Raw genomic sequence first — 26,880 nt, 5'->3', positions numbered from 1 at the left:
ACTGCTTCACATGTTTTATTTTGTCATACATTCTTCTAGAACTGGGTTCATTTTTCCAGTTTTGTAGAAAAATAGATGTTCCAGCCACCATTTACTTAACTGTCTAGTCTTTAAGACCAAGCAATATGTTTTCTGGAAAGATGAATAAGTCTCACAACTAGCTCATTTTTTAAAAATTCTTTAAAACAAAGAAATAACTTTTCTTTTTTTTTTTTTTAACTCCCAAAGCACAGTATTTCAACAGCAGCAGCCAACATGGGGTTTTAGCAGCTTAACTTGACCCCCTAAATAAAGCTTTGTATAAACCAGTGATTTTACTACAAAAACACTGTCCTTGAAAGAAAGGAGTGGCAGTCAGACATCAATGCAAAACTTGGAATGATTAGGTCATAAACATGGCACTTACAAAAGGTAGCTTATGAGAATATCCCACTTAAGAAGTGGTTGCTTTTCTGTCCCTCCTTTACACCCTCAAATTAAAAAAAAAAAACAGAAAAGAAAGAAAAAGAAAAAAAACACTTCCTTTAAAAATTTGAGACATGCCTTGTACCCAAAACAAGTGCTTTAAAAAAAAAAAAAAGAAAAAAACCTGTGCTAACAACTCTTACAATTCAGATATATATATTTTTTATAACATCCAAGACTGCAAGAGTTCTTTATTCAGTAGCTCTCTGGTTTAAGACGACCTCCATCTCCTTCACTTACAAAACGTTTTCTACCCCTGTAATGAAAAGAACAAAAACATGTAAACAGATACAAATTTTGACTACAGCCAATTAAAATAATTAAAAACTTCATCTTTTTTTGTCATTAACTTTTGAATAGTTTGTCATTTAAATTTTAAAAAGTCAGCATGCCTAAGTCTTTTGAAAAGACCTTACTGGTTACATACCCTAGAACATACCAAATGAACTACTTAATCTGAGCATTTTTTAGTTAAACAAAAGCTCAATTATTGAAATAAGTTCACTGTTCAAATGAAGTCATGTAAGGAAAAAAAATACAAATATGGCAAACATTTTGCTGTTTGGAAATTTAATACAAACACACGTCAAAATTATTGCAGGTTCGGTTCCAGACTGCCTCAATAAAGCGAATCACATTAGTTTTTTGGTTTCCCACTGCATATAATGTTTACATAAATCTGTGGCCTAGTAAGTGTGCAATATCATTATGTCTAAAACCCCAATGTACATATAATAATTTAAAAATACTTTATTGAGGAAAAATGCTAACCATCATCCAAACTTTTAACAAGTCTAATCTTTTTGCAAGTTGAGGGTTAGAAATACTCTGAGAACTACCAAACTGTGACACACAGACATCAAGTGAGCAAATGCTGTTTGGGAAAATGGCACCAACAGACTTGTCAATGCAGGGTTGTCACAAACCTTCAGTTTGTTAAAAAACAGTATCTGTAAAGCACAATAAAATGAGACATGCCTGTATTTATTTCTACTATGTTATTAATATTATTTGAAAGCTAAACATTGAACCAAATAGGAAACACCAACATGATTGGGAACTATGGAAACTAAAGCTACAGAACCTATTAAAATATCTATGTTTTAAAATGGTTTTTAATTTTTTCTCAGATACAGAAAAGCCATAACCTGAATGTGGAAAAACAGAGTCAATTTAATTCCTGTATATACCCCATTTTGAACTTTATGCCATTTCAAACTCAAGATGCCTTCCTCTACAGCTACATGTAGTAACAACAGCTCAAGAGGAACAGTCACAGCAGCTGAAAGCAGTAAGTGCTCAACAGAGCTTGGGCAGAATTGGTCCTTATTTCTTCTCTGACCCTAGACCAATATGCACAGGCATTCAAGGTCACACACAAATGTGCACTTTGCCCAAATAAGCAAAAAAAGAGAGGATAAAAAGTTAAAGTTGTATGGAATTCACAGAAAGTTTAGACATCTCTCCAAATGATCCTTGAAAGTAAGGCAATAATATAAATCACTAGTTAAGACTTTTGAAGAGAGGCTGAAAAACTTTTTTAAAAAGTGAAAGTGAAGTTGCTCAGTTGTGTCCAACTCTTTGCAACCCCATGGATTGCAGCCTACCAGGCTCCTCTGTCCATGGGATTTTCCAGGCAAGAATACTGGAATGGGTTGCCATTTTCCTCTCCAGGGGATGTTCCCAACCCAGGGATCGAACCCGGGCCTCCTGCATTGCAGGCAGACACTTTCCCGTCTGAGCTATCAAAGGACAGTGCCAAAGTGTTGACTCCTTTTCATATTAAGGGGTATTTATGAAAGGGGTATGTATTGCAGCTATATTTTCCTGAACATAAAGGCTTCATACTATAATATTAGGAGATCAAGGGTGGAAATGAAGCAGCAAGTAGCAAAAAGCCTTGCCAAAGTTGACCGTTTATACTGATGTACACCACTTTGCACATTAGTACATAAAGGATGCCATCACCAAGTAGAAATATACATTTTCAGACATTTTTATCAAAGCCATTAAAATGTATCTCCACCATTATCTTGTCCTTCTCTCTTAATGGCTTCTGAACTTTGTAAGCAAAGGACAGCCTTAAGTATTTTTTGAGATTTCTCACAATGCACTTACATAAAAGTATGCCAAGTTTGAAATTTCTTCAGAAAAAAATTACAAAAACTTAAAATATACATAAAGGAGACCACACAGTAAGTTTCTTCTTTGTTTTAGTCGCTTCATGTCCAACTTGCAACCCCATGGACTGTAGCCTCCCAGATTCCTCTGTCCATGGGATATTCCAGGCAAGAATACTGGAGTGGGTGGCCATTCCCTTCTCCAGGGGATGTTCCTGACCAAGGATCGAACCTGCATCTCCTGCATTGCAGGAGATTCTTTACCACTGAGCCACCTGGGAAGCCCAAACAAGAAGTTTAGCTGTTACTAAACTTTTATATCTATTACAATATAAACTTAAGCTTTAACAATAACAAAAAATCCATCAACTCCTAAAGAGTGTGATCCTAGTAGCACATATACCTCCAAAGAATCACACACACACACACACACACTTTCTAGAGAAGTAAAATGCAATCAGCCCCAATTCTCCATTCTGTGAAGGATCAAAAGGAACCTACATACAGAATAGGAATGAGCTGCTGCTGCTGCTGCTGCTAAGTCACTTCAGTCATGTCCGACTCGGTGTGATCCCACAGACGGCAGCCACCAGGCTCCCCCCTCCCTGGGATTCTCCAGGCAAGAACACTGGAGTGGGTTGCCATTTCCTTCTCCAACGCATGAAAGTGAAAAGTGAAAGTGAAGTCGCTCAGTCGTGTCCAACTCTTCGCGACCCCGTGGACTGCAGCCTACCAGGCTCCTCCGCCCATGGGATTTTCCAGGCAAAGTACTGGAGTGGGGTGCCATTGCCTTCTCCGATAGGAATGAGCATAGACCTTTAAAGCCGGAAAAAGTCTGGATCCATCCTTGGCTTCTACTATGTGTAACCTTAGAAAAGGTGCATTACACTGTCATAAGCCTCAATTTTTTCATCTTACTGATTAATATCTACTCTGAAATAATATTTAAACTACTCAGAACAGAGTAAGACACATTTTGTTCCACAAAATTAGCTTCTTTCCAGTGAACTGGGGCGTCATGAGATAGTCCTGTACAGATTTACAAGAGAACAAAAAGCTTCATGCTTGCTTTTCCATAGACTCAGATGATTTTCCACTAATGAGTAACTAAAGGGAAGATACTATTATTTTTCAGACAGAAAAACAGAAAATTAGCTTAACCTTAAGTACCTCAGTCAGTATTTGATGTTGAGAAAGTAAATAAAGTACCTTGAAGGACAAAGATCTCTGAGTTGTTTGGAAATTATTCCAGCCTGAAAACAATCTTCTACAAATCGCTCAAGCACAGAGTATGAATGTGGGACATCCAGATTAATGTCCGGAATTTCATTGTAAATTCTCTCATAACCCTAGAACAATGAAGTTATATACAGAAGTGTTAGCCCATATAAAATACATAATGCATGTAACCCATCACTGTTATCAAGCTATATTTAGGTCCAAGTGGTCATATTAATTAGACTGAAGTCAGATCTGAACCTTGAAAAGTACAAAGAGTTAAGTACATTTGTTACAGAATATTTAAAACTGTTCTCTCAAAAGAGCTTCCAGCAGACAATGGACACTGGATACATTTCTCCATCTACTGTAATACATTTACTACATTTTAAAAAAATAAAAGGCAAATAAGAACCTTACCAACATTTTAATAACAATGCATACAATAAAATAGAAATAAATCAAGTACTTTTGTTAAAAATTTGTTTCTCTCTGCTGCTGCTGCTAAGTCGCTTCAGTCGTGTCCGACTCTTGTGCGACCCCATAGACGGCAGCCCACCAGGCTCCCCCGTCCCTGGGATTCTCCAGGCAAGAACACTGGAGTGGGTTTCCTTCTCCAATGCATGAAAGTGAAAAGTGAAAGTGAAGTCGCTCAGTCGTGTCTGACTCTTAGATATAACCAAATTATCATATCTTAGAACTCTTGAGGAAGAACATACACACACACATTTTTTAAATTTAGATTAAAAAAAAGCTGACATATTTACAACTTCCCAGGAAATGCTGTAAGAAGTTCAAAACTAAACAGTACCATTAAAAAATATAGAAAAAGGCATAACATTACTAAATAAACCAGAAAGAAAGTTTCATTGACACCTTCAGTCTGTATTCAGGCATACAAAATTTAAGATATCAGCCTAAACATGGTTCAAAATGTTATACTTACTCTTTTCATTTGGTCTAGAGTAATGGTGGAAGATTTCCAAAGAGATTTTAATAAATCCAAAATCATCTTAAATGTACTTTCTCCAGTTGACTCTAAAACCATTACAATGGCCTAAAAATTGAATAAATGATTGAATTATTGCTCATTTTCATATAAGAAACTGCTCCTAAAATCTATCAGATCTCTTTTCTCTAATATGTAACCATTAAAAATTATAGAACTCTCCCTTAATATTGTAATTTTTTAAAAATGTGTATTATTAAAGAAGCATTAAGTCTCTGTGGTGCAAAAAGGAACACAATAATTCTCTTTGGAATGCCAAAGTAATCTTACTTCATATACAAGCTCGTGGTGAAAATGAGGTACTTCCAGTTCCTTAAGGCAATGTTCAGCTTCAGACATGTCTCCAGAGAGTAAATACTCTTTCAGCAGCATATCAATCTATCAGATTTAAGAATTGAGATGTGTTAGTTCTTGATTTTTGAAAAATTCTGCTTTGCCTGAAGATTTACCCTCATCTCAATATATTACATAGTAAATAAGTAAGTCACAAACAGTTGTCTAGTAGTCTTGACATAACAGAATTTTTTCACAACTGAAAAGCAAATCATAAAGGGAATAATGCAGTGTTCTGGTGTGCTTTGATAATCACTGAGACTGACGTGTAGACGTGTGTATGGCCTGAGCTGTGGTCATGCTTCAATGCTCCCTGTGAAAAAAGAAGTCACTTTAAATACCACTAGAGGGCACTAACTGAAGTCTCAAAATGACTTTTTAAAGTGGCACAAACTTATCTCCACCAGGATAACCTTAATACTGCAGTGGGAGCCAAAAAATGAGAGATAATAGGGCTTTACTAGACAGAGCAAAGATTCTCTAAATACTAGTCTCTTTCCTCTAAAACTGAAGTTTTGAGGCCCATTTAAAATGTTTGTTAGCAATTCTACTTCAGTTACGGCTAAGGAGGTCAAGTCCTGACTCTGTTTAAAGTCACACAAGAATATCTATGGCTCCAGAAAAAAAGAAAGAGGATAAAGTTTTTCGGCACAAGAACTTCAACTAGGAATGTTCTCCCCTATACACTGCCTGTTAAAATCATCTGCACTTAGCAGACACTCAAATGAATGTTAGCTGACTGAATAAAATAATCTTATTTACATATCTTCTACTTCCAAATTCTACAACATATTTCCATAAAAAATAAAATCTGATCAACAGAATACAGATTGATGAATAATTCCTATTATGCTCTAGGAAAATAAATATTTAAAGCATGGAACTTTTAACTTTGTTATATAAAGTATTTAAATGTTTCCCATTTGGTTCCATGCATTTTTGAGAATGATAAATACACATATATATTTCTAAAAGTCCTCTCTGTCCAACTCATCCTTCCATATAAAATAAATGAATATCCAAATACTGTCAACCTCAAACTCATATATTGGTAGTTTTATTTCAGCTTTTATGTTGACTAATTTTTGTTGAGATAATTCACGTACCATTAAATAGTTTGGCAGTTTCTCAAAATATTAACTTTGACAAGCATTATCATCCGAGCAATGTTGTCTTTCAGTCCATAAACATGGGATATTTTTCTACTTATTTAAACCTTAGTTCTTTCAACAGTGTTTTATCATTTTTAGTTCAGAAGACTTGCACTTCTTTTGTTAAATTTATTCCTTTATATTTAATTTTTATGCTATTATCAATGTAATTGTTTAATTTCATTTCAAATCATTCACTCATTGCTAGCATACAGATGATCTACAATTAAATTCTGTATGCATATCTTATATCCTGCAACCACAGTGAATTCTTTTATAACAGTTTGGTATTTTTGTTTTCTTGAGGATTCACTTGGATTTTCTGTATACAGATGATGTCATCTCGGAATATAGAAAGTTTTATTTCTTTCACATGAAAAGACTACAGTCAAAAATAAAAAGCACATGTACTATATAAATCTTCTAATTTTCTTTAAAATCCTCAAAGAAGAGTAAAACATTTTTGGTTTCTTAATATAGAATATCATTTTGCTGCCAAGAAAAAAATCCATAGAGAGTAATCTGGTATTAATGCAAAAATCAATTACTTTTTCTTTTAAAGTATGTATTTGTTGCTGTTCAGTCGCTCAGTCATGTCTTGACGCTTTGCAACTCCATGGATTGCAGCACGCCAAGCTTCCCTGTCCTTCACCATCTCCCAGAGCTTTCTCAAACTCATGTCCATTGAGTTGGTGATGCCATCCAACCATCTTGTCCTCTCTCGTTCCTTTCTGTTCCTGCCTTCGGTCTTTCCCAGCATCAGGGTCTTTTTCAATGAGTCAGCTCTTCACATCAGGTGACTTCACATCAAGTATTGGAGCTTCAGCATCAGTACTTCCAATGAATATTCAGGACTGATTTCCTTTAGGATGGACTGGTTTGAACTCCTTGCAGTCCAAGGGACTCTCAAGAGTCTTCTCCAACACCACAGTTCAAAAGCATCAATTCTTCAGCGCTCAGCTTTCTTTATGGTCCAACTCTCACAGTAGTGAACTTCCTTACAAAAATTCTACCACTCTGATCTACTCTAGTGTTCATAATGCATAACAAAATCTGAGACCATCCAGTTTCAAACTGGTTATAAAAATGGACATCTAGTAGATAACTACAAAATAGAAACTCTTACTTCAACAGTTTGAATTTTAAATACCAAGAAAAAGACTAGGTATTCCGCTAAGGTTCCCACATAGCTTTCTTCATGAAAGCCACTTTAACTTAACACAATCTTATTTTTAAGTCAGGGAAACAGTAAAAATTTAATAATGATTATATGGTCATGGTATAATTTATAGCAAAAGGGCATAAAGCCATATATATAAGGATTATTCAATTTTTCACTTGCAAGACTGAACTTAATTTTTGTCCATAAAAGCTAGAGGGCATGTTTATTTTCCTAAAGAACACATATAAATTAAAGACAATACCCCATAGTTACCTCTTTAACAAGGTGGTTAACAGACTGCTGCCCACCTCCAGAGCCCCAAACACTGTCTTTGCGCTTTCCACCTTTAGACATACTCAACAGCACAGTAGCCTTGTCCAGAGCAGCTCTACAAAAACAAACAAAAACAGTTAATTTTGACATATGAACACTGTTGAGATTGACCAAATTATGGATAAAGTCCGGGGAAAAGGTAGGGCTATATACACTAAAAGCTTTTGCATTATAACATAAAAGCAACCTAAAGTTAAGAATTCTCTTAAACTATTTTTCAAAATTAAAAGCTGGAGGAAAAAGGTTGCTTTTCATATTAATATTCTCTCACACACTTATTTCCATTTCCCAGTCAACAGAACCCTAATGTTATTACAAAATAATTGATCTACAATGAGAAGGAACATTTCACCTAAAATGAATTTCTGTATATATTCATACTTTCCCACCAAGGCAACCATTATACTATGACCTGAAATAGTTCCAGAAAATTAGTATCTATACCTATGAAAACCTAAGACATGGCTAAGTCCAAATCTAAGTTCTAGGAAGTTACGAAAAATTATAGAGCATAATTCCCAAATAACACATTTAGCTTATAGTTATGCTAAAGAACAAAAGTAAGAAACATTATTTCCTAAGATTTCCATAGCAAATAAATATAAAATTGAAAATACAGCTCTTTTGTTAATGTTGTCCATCTTATTAGAAGATTAAATAATTACAGAATATTAAAACCTGAAGGGACCTTAAAGAACATTCTAAGTCCCATCCTTTCATTTTATAAATATGGAAACTGAGGCAGAAAGAAAAGTAGCTTGACATAAAGGTAGGTAATAGTTTAGCTAAAACTCTGCATATAATATATATGCAGAAATATATAATGCAGAACTTCTACATTATAATACTATCTTCTTTCTGTTCTATTGTATCAAGAAACTCTCAATTTTAATTACACATAAATGACAAATAGATATCCACAATGTCTGATTAATTCCAGTGGCATTTCAACAGAATCCTGCAGAACTTTCCCCTATTTTGAAAGTTCTAAGTAGAAAAATTAATTTACTTACCTAGCCTGTACACAATCTACAGTTCCTTTGTAACTATCAATATAGGTATTACATAATATTCCATCTCCAACAGCTCTAGCAATAAACTGGCCCACCAACTATAATAAGGGGGAAAAAAAGAGCCATATAAAAAATCTAAAACCTTTATAGGACACAATTTCTAAATACATAAATGATGAAGACTGGTTGAACTACACAGTCAATACCTAAGACATGCTGGAATATTCAGAAAACATCATTTAGCACCTACTAGTTATGCTTGGCATACACTCCCCACATCTTAACCTTCAATTTAAGTGCCATGAGGCATAAAACATCTGTTTTCCTCACTACTGAATCCCCAACCTTGCACACTGCCTGAAGCATAGCATACATGATCAAAAATATTTGCCAAGTCAATGACTTAACAGTCAAGAGAAACCACTCTTCTGGGGGGAAAAAAAACTTGGACTATGGTCTCTCAAAAACCTGTTTGAATAAAAGAGTTTATCTGAGGGGGTAAAAGTGTGTAGAAATATTTACATGAACGCATGTTCACAGCATTATTTCTTATAACGCTGGAAACAACTGAGTGTCTAAAAGTAATTGTGGGTTAAACGGTATATATGTAAGATGGGTACACTATATGGACAAATATGTTTACCGCATTTTTATGAGTGTAAGAAAAATCAAGTTTACAAAGTAGCATATGCACCATGATTCCACTTTTTATTAAAACCAAAAGGTAAGGATATATAAAAATTATACATTGACATATATCCACAAAAAGTAGAATGGAAGATTTAATACCAAAATGCTAACAGTTAACAGTGGCTATTTTTGCTCGCCTTTCTTTCTTTTGGCTTTTCCTTATTTTCCAAAATTTCTATAATGACTATTGTGTACAGTTTCTTTTTTTAAGTATTGGTACTGGTATTAAAAAAAAAGTTCATGTTTGAATCACAGTTCAATACTAGCACAGACTACTTACTGTCTGTCACAGGAAAGAAAACAGAAACAGCATTTAAGTTAACCTACCTATACTCTATTCCTAAATTAATGTTTAAGTAAAGTGCTCCTACCTTGCTTTAAAACTTTGGTCAGGTAAATAGCAACGATTTCACACGTTTTCAATTTCAAACCAGAAAGTCATATTATAGTGTCAGCATGTATTAAATCTAATAAAAGTAAAAGGCTTTGAGGACAGAATCTAAACAAAAGCATACATAAGTCATGAATTTTCTAATTATCTCCCTACAAAGCTATAAAAGGGAACAATCTTATTTATGATTATTTTCATAACATTAGTGAAGCAAACTCAATCCTCAATTACAACAATCTACATTTTTAAAAGATCCTAGGTCATGAAACAGCTCAACTACATGTAATAAAGAATATAGAGACAGCAAAAAAAAAATAATGACCAAAAAACTAGAGACCATAGTGGAGAAAGTAGGATATAAAATTACAGTGATGAGAACTACACTGGGGGAGTGGAAAGAGCTAAGGAAAAATACATTAAAATATTAGAGCACTATTGTTGTGTGATAGGGAATATGGGCCAGTTTTTCCCTCTTTCATCTAATAAAACTTCCTAGGAGCAGGTATTAGTTCTATAAATCCAAGCAAAGCAGACGGAGAATGAACAAAAAGAAGAATGAACACAAAGAAGAATTTTACAAACCTGCGGTGCTCTAGGAGTATCCAGTGCTAATTCAGGTAGGTCTTTCAACAATTTATCAAATGATTTTTCTACATCATTTGTGCTCATTACTGTCCCACAAAGATCGGAAAGAAGCTTAGATGTCATTTCTCTGTGACTGGCTTTTCCCTCCAACGCCAAGGACACTGCCAACACTGGTACTCCACTTTTCATTTCTCCAAGATTTAAATCTCTTAGCATTTCCTACTCAAAAAAAAAAAAAAGAAGTATGTCACTGCCTATAGTTTAATTTTATTTTGGAAAAAAAAATCAAAACTTTATCCATGTATCCTCTCTCCTTGTTTCGAAATAATCAGAGAAGCAGTCATATTTTGAGGAATAAGTTTTTATTACTTAATTCAAAAAACCAACTCTTTTGAGGAGGTATTATCATCATATTCACCCTATCCAAAGCACAGAAAAATGAAGTATTTGCTGAAGAGTCCCAGAGGAGTGACCAAGTATGAAGCAGAATATAGGCAGTATGACCAAAGAAGCTACGTTGTAACTCAGTTACATACAGTGATGACTAATAACAAGGATACCAGTTAGGTGACTCAGAGTAACCAGTTAGTTACTGATACTTACTCTGAGTGACCTAACTGGTGTCCTTGTTAATCGTCTCTCCCCACTCCATTTCATCTTTCTGGGCTGCACTTGAACAACTCATTGACTTTAAACATGATACTACTTCCTGGAAAACTCCTTCCAGGACTACTCCTTCCCGGAAAACCCGCTTCAACCATCTTAGCCTGGCAAACGCCTAACCATCCTCAGATGGTTCCAGATAATCTATCACCCTCCATCTTATGCTTCCATAACACTCACCTCACAGTACTACTCAGTTAATAAACTGAGTATACCGCTGGTCCCATGCTAGGTAGGTAACAAGATTTCAAGTCCCTACCCTCATGGGACTTTGGTAAACTTTTCCTCTATAACATTCTAATAATCCGTGCATGTATCATTTCCTTCACTTGACTGAGCTTCAAAAAGGCAGGAATCACCATTATAAATACCTCCACATGGTATCCACTGATCAAATATTTGTTTTATATTCAAATCCTACAAAAATGCAAAGCTATCAAACCTCATATTATGAGACAAACCAAGAAAGCCCAGTCTGAATTAAAAGAATCTAAATTATAAGTCTTCTACAGAGATACAATTTTATTACTTTAAGTCAATAATACTAAACTACTAAACGAGAGCAATAATTTTATTTTACCCTTCTAGATTTACTTTATGAACAATTCATAATAGGGCAAATGTCCTCATGCAAATTATGCTTCAAAATAACATTTGTTCTCTTGATTTCTGTATGCATTCTTTTCTAAATCTTTATTTACATTTGTGTTCATTTTTGGACAGAGTACAAGGATAAATTTTATTCTAGTCTTAAGTATTGAAATGAATATCAAAGAAAGTGGAACTGAAGTATTTTTAACTGAGATCCCTGAGGTTTTAGGTCCATAAACGCCTTGAAATTGTTAAAATTATATTTTAAATACTATCAATTATGGGAATGTTATAATTACAATTATTAAAATATTGTGTTGTGCCATTTTTCAGAGAAGGAAATGGCACATAGTCCTCATCAGATTGCAAACAGGTTAAGAATGGTAAATAAAATTTTATTCCATTTCTTAGTTAAAACTTCATTTACATATTAAAAAATGCTTAGTCTTTTCCAGTGATCCAAAATCCTCCTGGATATGATGTTTTGCTTTAACAGTGTGTGTTCTCCCATATTAAACAAGTTACACTTGCAACTTTAAACCTACCGCAACTTCATTAGTATCTCCATGCTCAAAATATTCCTGTATAATTGGTGTCAGAGTCTTTTCAAATGCCATTTCATCCAAAGGCAAAACTACAGTTTCATAAACACAGTTCTCCTGGCAAGGGAAGAGGCAGAGTGTTATAAATTAAAGAACACAATCTTCAGATAAATTGAAATTATTTCATAGTTTTGTACTCCAACTGCTTAGTAATACCTACTTGGAACAAGAAAAAAACATGCTACATGCTCTGATCACTTACATAATATAAAAACAGAAATCTATGTCACTGTTCTTTTATAAAATCTGAATATAATAAAAATATAGATCAGAACCACTAACCACAGCAAATATACGACTTGCTCCTGATCCACCATAGATTGTTTATTTTTTCTCTCTCCCAAAAAACCAATAATACTTCAGTGACCAAAAAACTTTATGATGGCTTTCTATTATATCCAGTATTTTCATTAAAATGTCATTAAAAAAAAAACAAACAAACAGCAGGAACCAAAGACTTTATGATTAGTACTACAAAATAAAAGCCTTCATGAGTCCAGAAAATCTCTATGAAAAAGCACTATTCAACTGAAATTTCAAAACAAATAAGAAGTCCAATAATCTTCTAACCCTGTCCTCTGCAAAAAAAAGTCCTGAAGTGTTTGCCTGCAACATGTGACTGGCTTCATCTAACAACAAATACCTTCAAGTTTATACATTAAAATTAGAATATTTAGCAAACATTTTATAGTACTTGAATCCTACTGGTTTTAAAACATTTTTTTCATGTTCTCTTAGAAATATTTCCATATCCAAATATTAAATTAAAAAACCAAGTGAAAATTACACATACATTACTCAGTTAACTTGGTTTTCTCATCCAAAATTAACCTAATAGTCTGAAAGTACTGAATATACCTACAATTTAGATACATATACGAATGGGTGTAACGTGTATACACATATATACACACTCATATACATATTATATAATCATGCAGATAATCACATATAAATAAAATTATATGTATATGAATACTACAAATATAGAATACATGATTTGACCAATATATGAGTATGTTACAAACATGAGGTCAAAAAAGTCTGTAAGTCTTTTAAATACGTATCACAAGAAGTATCAGCCTTATACCTGGTCGTCGTCATAGTTGGGATCTCTCACATCTACCTCCTCCACATCATACACCTGTCCAGGTGTGCCCCAGACACCTTTGCCTCCAGCACCACCTGAAAAGTTTAGAATTGAGAAAGGAAACAGCATAATGTCCACAGTTCATAAATTTTAACTGAAATCTGAAATAGTTCTAGACATTCAGGTGTTAATTAAGGAGCAGTTAAAAAACTGTATTTTAATTTTTATGCCAGGGTTTTTTTTTTTGCCAGTTAAGAATTATACGGTAAACTTTTTATTCAGATTATTGCTTTTTCAGTTATGATTAGATATATTTATAACCTAGTTCCAAAAAGCAAGTTGAAACAGCTCACAAAGTTAAAACTAAAAAGCAGACGCTTTAAAATAAAAGTAAAAAAACAAAACAAACAAACAAACAAAAATAGCTGTAGCGGTAACCTCAAGGCAGCTGATAACAACTGGGCTCTAAATTCTGACATTTCTTGGGAACAACAAAAAGAAATACGCTAATTCAGTTAAGGAATGACATAGAAAACTCAACAACAGAGAAATTATTCAACAAAGTATGGTGACCACCATCAAATGTTTTAAAGTCAAATTCTCTTTAGATATTCATGTGTGTGTGCTCAGTCGTGTCCGACTGCAACCCTCTAAGCCCACCAGAAACAAATACTTTACAGCCAGAAATATATTACAAATAACTGATTTCTATTGAAGCATTAACCAAACTAATCATTTCTATTTTTCTACCAACAAATAGATCAGCAGAAGTTAAACAATTCCAACTTTCAAAGTTGCTTTACTAAATAAATGTATTGAAATGTTTTTATAAGGCTCAATATATTGCAATATTTTAAAAGAACTTTATCACCCATGGGGAAGGGGGGCGTTATTTACACATTGAGTATAATTCTTACCACCAGAGCAAAACCAAATCTGGTAGTTAGGTTTCATTCTGATCCAGGCAATGGTTGCAGAGTCATTCAACAACAATTTTTGACAAGGCACAAAAACTTTACAAGAATCCTAGGCCATAATTTGATGCTTTCACCATTTAGATGCAAGTGAAATCTCCAAACTGCATCAAAATTCTACCATAGAGGCTAACAAGACCCCTCAATTCAACAATTATGTAAGTACCTACCTTGCGAGTCACTACTCCAGGCCCTGGAGATACAGCAGTAAAACAATACCAGTACCCAAAATAAATAGAACTAAAAAGAACTTAGAACCAGATCTACAAAATTATTAAAATTCTGACCCTGATATTACCAGTCAAATTGTATTTATCATGTATTCTTAACAAGACATAATTAATTAGATTCATTAGATAATAGGTATGATGAATTTCTGACCCTACTTCTTTCAAGCAGAATTAGAGAATACATGCACAAGTCATAACTGTGAAAAGCACTGGTGTATATTTTGCTGGAAATAATGAGACCAAGTTCTGCTTAAGAGAGCTAAACCTAAACAAACAAGCAAAAAGGCTCAATTTAAAGAGTGGGGTAATCCTTGGATTATTTCTATGTAAAAATACATACAAACCATAAAGCCTTACATTATCATTGTTTAAATTCCTCTCATTCTTAGAACAAGAAATTGCAGTACAAGAATCAGAAAGCATCTCTTCCTTTTATTTCTTTGCGTAAGATATATACCAACCTTTCTTTGGTAATCCCCGTCCTTTCCCAGATCTGGATCGCCTATCCAGCAACCTTCCCTTTGGACTGGTTGGTGCAGATACTCCACATCTAAGGCCTTCACTTCCATTATCACTGACGGAATCGCCTCTGCCGGAGTCCCGGGATGAGTTTTTCCGCAGCCGCCTTTTTGCCCTGGCATTAATCCTAGCTTCATTAATGGAAGACGCCGAAATCCAATTTCCATTTATCTCATTCTTTATTTCCTCAGTCCCAGCATTTTCTTCATCACCAGAAAAGAGAGAGTCACTTAAATTATCTGGGTCTTAAAAACAAAATGAAGGAAAAAAAGAAATCTAAGTAAGCATTTTAACTGTCTATTGCTATACCAGCTATAGTCATGTTAGATTAGGTTGAATCATATGAAATTATCATTTTTATATGTAGCAGTCACATATTTCCAATTTCATAGGCTCAATCTAATAAATGACAACTAACCAACAGTTAGAACCGGACATGTAAAATGGACTGGCTCAAAACTGGAGGAGTACATCAAGGGTGTATATTGTCACCCTGCTTATTTAACATCATGCGAAATGCCAGGCACAAGCTGGAATCAAGACTGCACGGAGAAATTATCAATAACCTCAGATATGCAGATGATGCCACCCTTATGGCAAAAATCAAGAGGAACTAAATAGCTGGCTTAAAACTCAACATTCAAAAAAACTAATTTCATGGCATCCAGTTTCATCACTTCATGGCAAATACATGGGGAAACAATGGAAACAGTGACAGACTTTATTTTCTTGGGCTCCAAAATCACTGTGGACACTGACTACAGCCATAAAAGATGCTTGCTCCTTCGAAGAAAAGCTTCTTGACAAACCAAGACAGTGTATTAAAAAGCAGAGACATTGCTGACAAAGGTCTTCTAGTCAAAGGTATGCCTTTTCCAGTGGTCACATATGGATGTGAGAGTCTGACCATAAAGAAAGCTGAGCGCCGAAGAATTGATGCTTTTGAACTATGGTATTGGAAAAGACTCTTGAGAGCCCTTGGACTGCAAGCAGGTCAAACCAGTCAATACTAAAGGAAATCAGTCCTGGATATTCATTGGAAGGACTAGATGCTGAAGCTGAAGCTCCAATACTCTAGCCACCTGATGAGAAGAGCCTACTCACTGGAAAAGACCCCGATGCTGGGAAAGACTGAAGGCAGGAGGAGAAGGGGACAACAGAGGATGAGATGGTTAGATGGCACCACCGACTTGATGGACATGAGTTTGAGTAAACTCCGGGAGTCGGTGATGGAAAGGGAAGCCTGGCGTGCTGCAGTCCATGGGGCTGCAAAGAGTTGGACACAACTGACTGACTGAGCTGAACTGAACTGAACCAGGATTTTCTTCACAGTATCATGGAAAGTAAACTAAGGCATTGAATGTTAATGAACAATGTTTACAGAAAGTGTGTTATCTCATGTGTTTATATCATAAAACCTGTGTTAATATAAATACAAACATAAAACCTTTGAAACTTGTATGAGCTAAGACAGTCAAGCAGCTGGAGACAGAAACAAAAGACTAAGGCTCTTGAGAGAAGGGAGATAAACTTTTACAGAATGCCTATTATTTACCAAGCTCTAGGCTGGGCATTTTGTCACTTACCCATAAGTTAGAGAGCTATTTATTGCATCATTTATACAGACAAGGAAACTAAGGATAAGAGTCTTTAAATAAATTGCCAAACATCTCATGATTAATTATGGACACTTAGAAAATGCTACTAATCCAAAGAGGTTGAAAGGCATTTGGCAAATAAGTGATCATTTGTGATTACTGAGCCAAACTGCTGATTCATCACTGCTTTCAAAGCCATTATCTCAAAGTTCTAATTCATTTCTCCAAATCTGACTCACATTTACTTACCACTCTCTGAATATCTTCTAGCCTATATAAAAGTTGCACATTATTCCCTGAAAGACAGCAATGCATCCACAGTTCCCAATGGTCTTCTGTTTAAAATGTCATCCTCTCTGCTTTTTCCAGTTACCAAAGTCCTTTAGGACATACTTTAGGTCTTACTTCCTCCATGAAAACTTTTCCAACAATTTTAGGCACAGTAACAGTCACATACTGCTCATTTACCACCTCACAAAATCACTTGTATTTTTATACACCAGTCGTGCTTTTCCAAATAAGTCATAAGGCTCAAAAGAGGAACCATGTCTATACTGTATATTTTTGTAACTGCAGCACCTAGCAGAGTATCTTTCACGCTATCTACTCTAATGTCAATGGGGATCAAATGACATGGAAACAATTGGCTTTACTTTACTCTGAAAACTTTTCAAGGCTCAGAAAGCTAGTGAATTAGTTACCCCTGGGCCTGAGTTTTGCTCATTATGGCTAACTCAACTCAGAGCTGAATCCCTTTTCAAAGGTCTTGCTAGGTTGCCTCAGTCATGTCCAACTCTTTGTGACCCTAGGGACTGTAGCCTGCCAGACTCCTCTGTCCATGGGATTCTCCAGGCAAGAATACTGGAGTGGGTTGCCACAGGAGATCTTCCCAAGCCAAGGATTGAACCTGTGTCTCTTATGTCTTCCTGCATTGTCTCCTGTATTGACAGGCAGGTTCTTTACCACTAGTGCCACCTGGAAAGCCTTTCAAATGTCTTCAGTTGCATCCAACTCTTTGCGACCCCATGGACTGCAGCACGCCAGGCCTCCCTGTCCATCACCAACTCCTGAAGCTTGCTTAAATGTCTTAGGAAATTCCAAAGTGTAACTAAGATGTGTCAAATCTATATGCACGGTCTTTCAAATGTTTAAGGTAGAAACTAAAGATTTTTTAAATCAACCTATAAAGAACCATAGATGTGTTAAAATCTTTACAATTCTTGAAAAAAAGTATAACAGGCACAAATCCTGTAGTAATCACAAAACAAAAACATTAAGAAGCACCAAACCACTTGAGCAGTCTCATAAATAGTCTCCTGCCCTGAATCTTCAAACCATTCTCCAAACTGCATGGAGACTGATCTTCTTCCACTGATAATCCTTTGAAGGTATTCCTATTGGGGTCAGTGTAAACTCATTACCTTGTAATGTTAGGTCCTTTTTGATCCTGTTCCAATCACTGGAATAGCTGCTGACCACTCCCACATTCAAATGGTCAGAGCTCAGATTTGATATCATAGGTAGATATGGCATAATTTGTTTGCAGAGGAATACTGAATATATTATAAAAAATAGAAAGTGTCAAGACACCAGCTAAGAAAATGTTGCTGTATTCAGTCATGAACTAACTGAAATAACTCTGAGATAAATAAAAAGGTTAACCCTTTTAAAGACAAAATAAAGGGCTTTCAAACAGAATTTAAAAAATAAACAGTATTCAAAAGTTTAGACTAGGAAAGGAAGCCAGTGCTAGGAGGGTCACTTTGGGACACCATCATAACCACCAGACCTAAACTACTATTAGTAGTAAAAGGAGCAGTAGCCATAGTAGTTGTATACTTCTTCTATCATTACCATCAGTATTGTACCTACTACATAGCAGGTCACAAGTACTTTACCTACATGGTCTATAATTCAAACAAAGTTCTACAATGAAGCTGTTTATCCTCATTTTCCAGAAAGATGTTTCATAGAAAAGTTACAAACTTAACAAGGACTGCGGATAAGATTCAAACTCACATTGAATCTTAGATGACTGTTAACTATAGAAAATATAAAGCTAGAGTGCAACAAAGTGGTGACAGCTAAAGAAACAGGGAATGAGGGAATACAAAGAAGAAAAAAGAATAAGAGGAAGAAGGAAAGATCATAGATTAGACAAGCTAGATGGTGTTTCACATAAAAATGGATGATCAAAGCAAACATTAAACACCTATCTCTAACGTATTGCTTTCATTATTCAACAATTAAGGTGAGCCACCAAACTCAACCGGAAGATAAAGGCCTCTCTTAGAAGTATAACAATGCATTAAAATGTCCCTCAGAGTACTAAAGTATTCAATTTAATCATATTTTCTACACTTGAGTTTCTTCAACTATTTTAATATCCTTTCAAATATACATTTATGTATCTTGAGCAGTAGATATATCTAGGTATATTTTATATATTAGGTATTATAATTTTAACCCATTTTTACATCAATTGCTCTTTTATATTTTGCTATATACTTAACCTATTCCCCGGTGGCTCAGAAGTTAAAGCGTCTGCCTCCAATGCGGGAGACCCGGGTTCAATCCCTGGGTTGGGAAGATCCCCTGGAGAAGGAAATGGTAACCCACTCCAGTACTCTTGCCTGGAGAATCCCATGGAGGGAGGAGCCTGGTAGGCTACAGCCTACCTACAGTAGGCTACCATGGGGTCACAAAGAGTCAGACACGAATGAGAGACTTCACTTCACTACCTAAGTTTTGGGGTTCTATAACCAAGAAAAAGAAATGCAAAAAAGCAAAATAGCTGTCTGAAGAGGCCTTACAAATAGCTATGAAAAGAAGAGAAGCAAAAAGCAAAGGAGAAAAGGAAAGATATACCCATTTGAATGCAGAGTTCCAAAGAATAGCAAGGAGAGATAAGAAAGCCTTCCTCAGCAATCAATGAAAAGAAATAGAGGAAAACAAAAGAATGGGAAAGACTAGAGATCTCAAGAAAATTAGAGATACCAAGGGAACATTTCATGCAAAGATGGGCTCAATAAAGGGCAGAAATGGTAGGGACCTAACAGAAGCAGAGGATATTAAGAAGAGGTGGCAAGAATACACAGAAGAACTGTACAAAAAAGATCTTCACGACCCAGATAATCACGATGGTGTGATCACTCACCTAGAGCCAGACATCCTGGAATGTGAAGTCAAGTGGGCCTTAGGAAGTATCACTACGAACTAAGCTAGTGGAGGTGATGGAATTCCAGTTGAGCTATTTCAAATCCCGAAAGATGATGCTGTAAAAGTGCTGCACTCAATATGCCAGCAAATTTGGAAAACTCAGCAGTGGCCACAGGACTGGAAAAGGTCAGTTTTCATTCCAATCCCAAAAAAAGGCAATGCCAAAGAACGCTCAAACTACCGCACAATTGTACTCATCTCACATGCTAGTAAAGTAATGCTCAAAATTCTCCAAGCCAGGCTTCAGCAATATGTGAACCGTGAACTTTCAGATGTTCAAGCTGGTTTTAGAAATGGGGTCACAAAGAGTCAGACACGAATGAACGACTGAACTGAACCACTACTGATCTGACTTTAAGAAAACCCAAGTTTAAAAGATAAAAAAAACCTTGAGTACAGAATGTGGTGACTTCAAAGTCATTTTCTACTGTGTACTAAATTCTTCTTTCTGAATTCTCTAACATCTCAATAACCAACCCAAATACATTACACCACAGTACCAGACAATCACACTTTCAATTACTAGTCCACTGAATTATGTTATTATATTTAACAATATAAGCACATTTTCATTTGTGATACGCATAATACATGCTATGGGCATGACACACATGCACAGTATCTCACTTAATCCCAGTAACAAACCTTTAAAGTAGGTTATTTACAATTCCAGCTTTACATATGAATAAACTGAAGGTCAAAGCATATAACCTACTTCCCCAAAGTAACACAGCTGGTAAAAGTAGAAGCTGGAATTAATACACTAGTTTAACATGGACTGTTACAGGTTAAATTGAATGCCAAAGCCTGTCTAAGGCTCATCCAAGTAGTAAAGTATTTAAGAAGTACTGAGCAGAGACATCAAGAACAAAGTTAGAAATAGAACTTGTTACAATTAGAAAACAGTATAAAACTTAGAGCTGTGCTATCTAATAAATAATGCAAGTCAAAGATGTAATTTTAAGTTTCCTAATATTCCTATTAAAAACTAAAAAGGAACAATTGAAATTTATTTTAATATATTTTATTCAATGTAATAGATCCATTTTATCATTTCAACATGTAACCAATAGAAAAAGTTTTACACCTACAATACATCTGAATTCAGATACATCACAGTTTAAGAGCTAAGTAGTCGTATGTGGCTACTGGCTATCATACTAGACAGTACAGAGAAGAAACAATTATCCATCTGTGAAATATATTATTAAATTTTATCATTACTATTCCCGCCTCAACGAAGCAGGGACATAAGACCCATTTATAATGCTAAAAAACAAGTATTCATAGAGCCATTATATATAGCAGCATCAAAATAATCATTAATTATTGTAGTAATTTTTTTCAACAATAATTTTCTAGCACACTTAAAATAGCAAAGAAGCTTCAACTTCAAAGTGTGAATTCAGATCACTATATAACTGGACAGAACAGCGAATCAAAATCATTGAAAAACGAAGCTATAATATTAAAAACTGAAATATGCTAAACATTCAATTCCATGGAGATTTTTTCAGTGTTAATCATAAAGCAAAGAATTACCTAAAATGTACCAACATGAAAAGTTCTTGCTACTGAGAATATTTCATAATCCTAATCAGCTCTCTACAAAGATTATCCTGAAAGGTATATACACATTTTAAGTGATCTAAAGTTATTTAGATCTAAAGTTATTTTGGACATCTATTCTACAAAATCATTTTTACAATAATGTACTACTGAAGCATCATGGAAAATTGGGGAAAATACAGTTAATTTATAATAAATTATTAGTTAGGAAAGATAGCAATGATACCAAGAATAGTTTATAGTATAGAAACCACTAACTAGCACATATGAAAATAGTAATGATCAGGTTCACTATTCTGCTCCCATCCACACCATAGTGTTTATTATAAATACTGGAGAATAAATGTATGAAATGTGAAAGGACACACAGAAAAATACATACAATAAATTTCATAAAAGTAAGAATCACCAACCTGATTTTTAAAATAATATGACCTGATTTCTTATAGCATGAGTTAAGATGGTTTTTAAAGTAAAGATGTTTTCATAAAATTTGGAATGGCCTAAAACTTGCTCACAATAGTCAAGATTCAAGATAATTACTTACCTGTAGGGTTTACATTCAGTATCTGCTCATTTTCTACATCCATTGTTCCTTAATTTCACTTGCACTGATTAAATTACCAAATGGAACTCTTCCTTTGGGATGTATTTCTTTAAAAAGAAAAAAAAAAGAAAAACTTCAACATCTTCCAAACTCACATAATTAAGGTCCATTTAATTTACTTACTCAGACTGTTTAAAAAAAAAAAAATCACCACATAATTCCATTTTTTTTTAAGAGTTCACTTTACTTCCCCTAATTAACATTTGGTTTCAATCTTCTCGATAAGTTTACCTGTGTCCAAAAAGATTAAAAAAAGTCCAAATTTCCGGATGTGGCAAAGCACCCCTGTAACTTGGAATTAAAAGATATATTTGCTAAACATGCTTATTTCAAGTTAAAGTAGATACACATTCCAAATTTTTTAAAAATACCAGGCCTCATAATTAATCTGCTACATCTAGATATTGAATAGTTTGTTGCCAATTAACTGTAAGAACTAATACTTTAAAATGCAAATAACACAGTTTTGGTTAAAAAAAAAAAAAGACAGGATTATCTTATTTTTCACACTAAAACATATCTGAAAGCAAATAAATCTGCCATTTCATCACCGAGGCACCTATAATTACTGCTACAAAGAAATTTTTTAAATTAGTATTTTCTATGACAGCATTATTTTTATAATCTGAAAAACTCATTCCTTTTAAAAATCTTACCTATTTAAGAAAAGAGTAAGTACAATGACATTAGCACCTCAATATTTTAGATCTTGATTTCAAAATGGTTTGAATATTACTAATGCTGGAAGGTCCTAGTTGATGAAATCAGTTACCTTTTATTTAGACAATTAACTTAGCAATAAAAATCCACTGTTTGAAAAAAGACTATCAAAATACATTCTCATGAAAATTATCACCAGAAGGTGCAACCAAATACAATTTTATAATCTCTCTGGAAATATTTTTTAAATAGTGATTTAGAGTACTTAGAAGTAACGTAAGTTAGATATGTCATTCAGGTCATTTATAATCATTTCACCAGCAGTGTGCCCTTTTTTAAAGATATGTGTGTTAGTCACTCAGTTGTGTCCAACTCTTTACGACCCCATAGACTGGGGCCCACCAGGCTCCTCTGTCCATGGGATTTTCCAGGCAAGGATACCAGAGTGGGTTGCCATTTCCTTCTCCAGGGGAGCTTCCTGACCCACGGATCAAACCAGGTCTCCCGCACTGCAGGCAGACTCTTTACCATCTGGGTCACTAGCAAAGTCTAGTGACTTTTTAAAAGATATAAAATGCACAAATTAAAGAGAATGACTAATAAATTACAACAAAGCATTTAGTTTTCATGTAACATAACCTACTGTTAGTTGTCATTTTAGAAAAATGATATGCCTCCTGCCACTCAAAGAAAAAACTGACTTTTACATTTCTTAACATACACCATTTTAACATCTTGTAAGTTGTACAGCCCTTTCCTTCAGAAAAGGGTATTATTTTGTGAAACAAAAATGAACACATACCTTATGCTAAAATTTTAAGTTTCTTAATGTGGCATAATCCTTAGGCTACTGAGATGCTACCATATTGTTTCAGAAGTTAAGAAAATGGTGAAATCACTCTCTATTCAGAAGAAACAAAAATATGGATTGTACATAAATATCTTTCAGTATCGTAACTCCTACCAACTTCAGATTTAGGGGGAAAATATGAACCTTAGAAATACGTAAAGATAAATGAACAAAGAGTTCGTAAACCTAAACATTAGTGTCCTCCATGGCTGAAAATGCCAAACCTATTTCATTTTAGTAGATGAATCACATGTTTTGGAAAGAGAAAAATGTCACATGATAGGCGTGTGAGATTTTTTAACAAGTTACATTTTAAAAATCTTCTTCAATCTTGATACAAGCATAATCTTCAAGAGGACACTTTCCACAGAACTTAGCTAATAAAGTATAACTGATGTGTAAAAAGCCCCTTACAATTCAAACACAATTTTACATGTGTTATTTCATGTACAACTCAGAACAATCTTGAGGTAGGAACTCCACTGTTCACATAACTAAACAGAATCAGAGAAAGTGCTCATTGGAAGAACCAGGATTAGAACCCTGACCTTCTAAATCCAGTTCCGTGTGCACAAGCTCAATATAAGATTTTAATAACCCACAGGAAGATTCTTCTTTAGAGTTACCAGAGAGAAGCTTATTAGAACACAGACTTCTGCTGTCATATCAAAATTTTAAATACTGCTTTTCTAACACTAAAAATAATATCTAAATTATTACACAAAAGACACTCAGTTGGACAAAGAACATTATCAGGTAATGACTATAGTTTATCAAGTTTGTTTTTATTAAATAATTATAACAACAACAACAAAAAGCCCTGTCTGGGTCTTCTGGCAATGATTAACACATTCAAGAACTCAGGGACACTTGATAACAACACAGATGTTTTAGAATTTACAGAAGGATAAAGGTAAGTCCCATGTTTGTACTGTCTTCAAAGTAATGAGCTTCCAGTTACTTAACAATCCATAAGATTTTTGCCACAAACTTAAGAAAAATGTAAAGCAAAAAAAAAAAAAAATTCTAAACTCCACATTCTTCACACGAAACTAGTAAATTTTCAATAAAGCTGTAAGTCAGACAAAATTAAAGGCTGAAATTAAACAGTTTTCATTTATCCATTGTGTTTCACAGAAACATACAGGCAGAAGCATCAATTTCCAAGGCATTCCCAAAAAGACCCTCACTTTCCCATCCTACCTCCCCTAAAAAAATCTATTTCCTGAAATATACCTCATAAACCACTTTGACTGTTTTTTGAAGTTTAGGCCATATGTTAACTAGAAAAGTACTTGTATTCACTCCAGGGCTACAGTCACTGCCAACTAGCCACTTAAAATCAGCTAAAAGCACTCAACCACAATGATGCAAAAATGAGGGGAAATAGCAAAATGTCATTTTTACACTTTTAGCAATTACTTTTCCTTTCTCTTTATTACAACAGAAAAACCAACCAAAATAAAATTCAAAGACGCCTGCTAAGATATTAAGGAGTTTAATAAACCTATAAAAAAGGGAAGTTAAGAGCAGAAATGGTGGTGGCAGTTTAGTCGCTAAGTTGTGTCCAACTCTTGCAACCCCATCAACTGTAGACTTCCAGACTCCTCTGTCCACAGGATTTCCCAGGCAAGAATACTGGAGTGGGTTGCCATTTCCTTCTCCAAGGGATCTTCCGGAGCCAGGAATCGAACCAGCATCTCCTGCACTGGCAGGCGGATTCTTCACCACTGAGCCGCCAGGAAAGCTCAAAGGCATAAATACCAATAAGTAAATTTACAACATATCTGTAGTGGTCCTTTAAAAAGTGAGTGGTGAGTTCCTAAAAAGCCTTACGTTAGCAAGAATACCAAAAGTCTAATTTAACAGTGAAAAATCCAGGGAAAAACAGGCGGTGACATTCCCGCCCCCCGCCCCCCGCCCGAGAAAGGTGCATTTTTAGTCATTTTACTCCTCTGTCAGTATCTCACAACTGCTGGCTACGCAGTCAGTTCTCACTAGGGCCAGGGGAGACAGGCGATTTTGACTTCCGAAGGCAGTTCTGAAGCTCTTGTAAAGCAAACAAACCAAAAAAGCCTCCCCGCATACACCGCAGTATCAAATAGACAAATGCAGCAGACAGAGCACACGCTGCACAGAAAGGGGGGCTCCGTCCCTGTCTTTGTTTTCTCCGGGAGATTTCATTTAAACTAAACAAGCGACCCTATACCCAACCTGAGGCGCCGCGAAGTTCTCGCAGGGCCGGGGCGGCGGGCACGTGGCCGCCTCCCAGCAGCCCCTCCCGCTGCGGCCCGGCCCGCTTCCCCGCCGCGCAGGCCCGGGCTCCTGCAGACCCCAGGCCAGGCCGACCCCCGCGTGGTGCTGGACGCGGGCGGGCGGCCGGGACCGGGCTCCGGTGGGCCGGGTCTGGGAACGCCGGGCCGCATCTTCAGAGCGGGCCACCAAGGAGACCAGGAGGGCGGGGAGGGCGCAAACCTTCCTCACAGGATTTCAGTCGGGCCAGAAACCCGCCTCCCGACGCCCACCCCCAGAGGAAAATGAAAAGTCGGCCTTCTGGCGGGCGAGGAGCCCCTCGACGGCGAGAGCCCCGCGCGCCCCGCTAAGCCTGGAGGGGGTCCAAGAGGGGGCGGGCCCGCGGCGCCACACTCCCGGCCGGGTGCAGGAGGGCACCGGGGCCGGTTCTCCTCAGCCCAGGGCGTTGGGGCGGACGCGGCTGGGCCTGCCGAACTCCGAGGAGGCGGCGGACGCCGGCCCCGCCAGCGCGACCCGGACTCGGCCGCCGCCTCCACGGCCCCCCCGGCCCTCTCCCCCCGCCAACGAGCGGCTGCCTCTGAAGATAGGGGCTGTGGGAGAGGGCGCCGTCCTCCCGACCGCGCGAGCCGGGCCGCCGCTACTGACCCCTCAGGCCGCCGCCGTCGCCGCTGCTGTTGCTCGCCCAGGTCTCTGGTCAGCCGGCCCCGACCCCGCACCTCAGCGTCTGCCGCTGCCTCCGAGCGTCTCTGGCCCCTCTCGCTCTGTTTGTTTTTGTTTTGTTCTACCCAGTAACACGGGGGCGACAGGGCGCCGTTTATTGGCCAATCCGAGGAGGTCTTCTGGCCAATCGTAGCGATGGAGCTGGCGCTGCGGAGGGAAAAGGAGGGAAGTGAAACGTGGAAAGCTGGGCAAGGGCGCGGGAGGACGCATGCGCGTCAGGCTTTGGGCCTGGCTGGTGGGGGAACCGAGTAGAGTGGCCGGGGAG

The 26,880-nt window shown here is 36.4% G+C and overlaps 1 protein-coding gene across 1 annotated transcript; it reads right to left on the bottom strand.

Moving 5' to 3' along the window:
- Positions 1 to 26,680, bottom strand: PDCD4 (programmed cell death 4). Its single transcript, XM_055560152.1, has 12 exons — positions 26,541 to 26,680; positions 22,073 to 22,179; positions 15,082 to 15,384; positions 13,417 to 13,511; positions 12,270 to 12,383; positions 10,468 to 10,689; positions 8,805 to 8,902; positions 7,732 to 7,846; positions 5,083 to 5,190; positions 4,750 to 4,860; positions 3,795 to 3,934; positions 1 to 721 (listed from the first exon to the last, which is right to left on the bottom strand). The coding sequence occupies exons 2-12, from the start codon at positions 22,113 to 22,115 to the stop codon at positions 661 to 663; spliced, it is 1,410 nt and encodes a 469-aa protein (XP_055416127.1). The 5' UTR covers positions 22,116 to 22,179; positions 26,541 to 26,680; the 3' UTR covers positions 1 to 660.
- Positions 26,681 to 26,880: the final 200 nt, after the last annotated feature.

This window comes from Bubalus kerabau, chromosome 22, assembly GCF_029407905.1.
Source record: "Bubalus kerabau isolate K-KA32 ecotype Philippines breed swamp buffalo chromosome 22, PCC_UOA_SB_1v2, whole genome shotgun sequence".
Classification (NCBI taxonomy): Eukaryota; Metazoa; Chordata; class Mammalia; order Artiodactyla; family Bovidae; genus Bubalus; species Bubalus kerabau.
Note: the sequence above shows the minus strand (reverse complement) of the source record. Positions and strands in the feature narration are given on the sequence as shown.

Excerpts from the sequence above, each read along its gene's own strand:
- PDCD4 (XM_055560152.1), bottom strand. The coding sequence starts at position 22,115 with ATGGATGTAGAAAATGAGCAGATACTGAATGTAAACCCTACAG. Across the intron at positions 15,385-22,072 it reads ACTGAATGTAAACCCTACAG|ACCCAGATAATTTAAGTGAC; the intron begins GTAAGTAATTAT and ends TTTGTTTTTAAG. Across the intron at positions 7,847-8,804 it reads GTAGATTGTGTACAGGCTAG|AGCTGCTCTGGACAAGGCTA; the intron begins GTAAGTAAATTA and ends TTGTTTTTGTAG.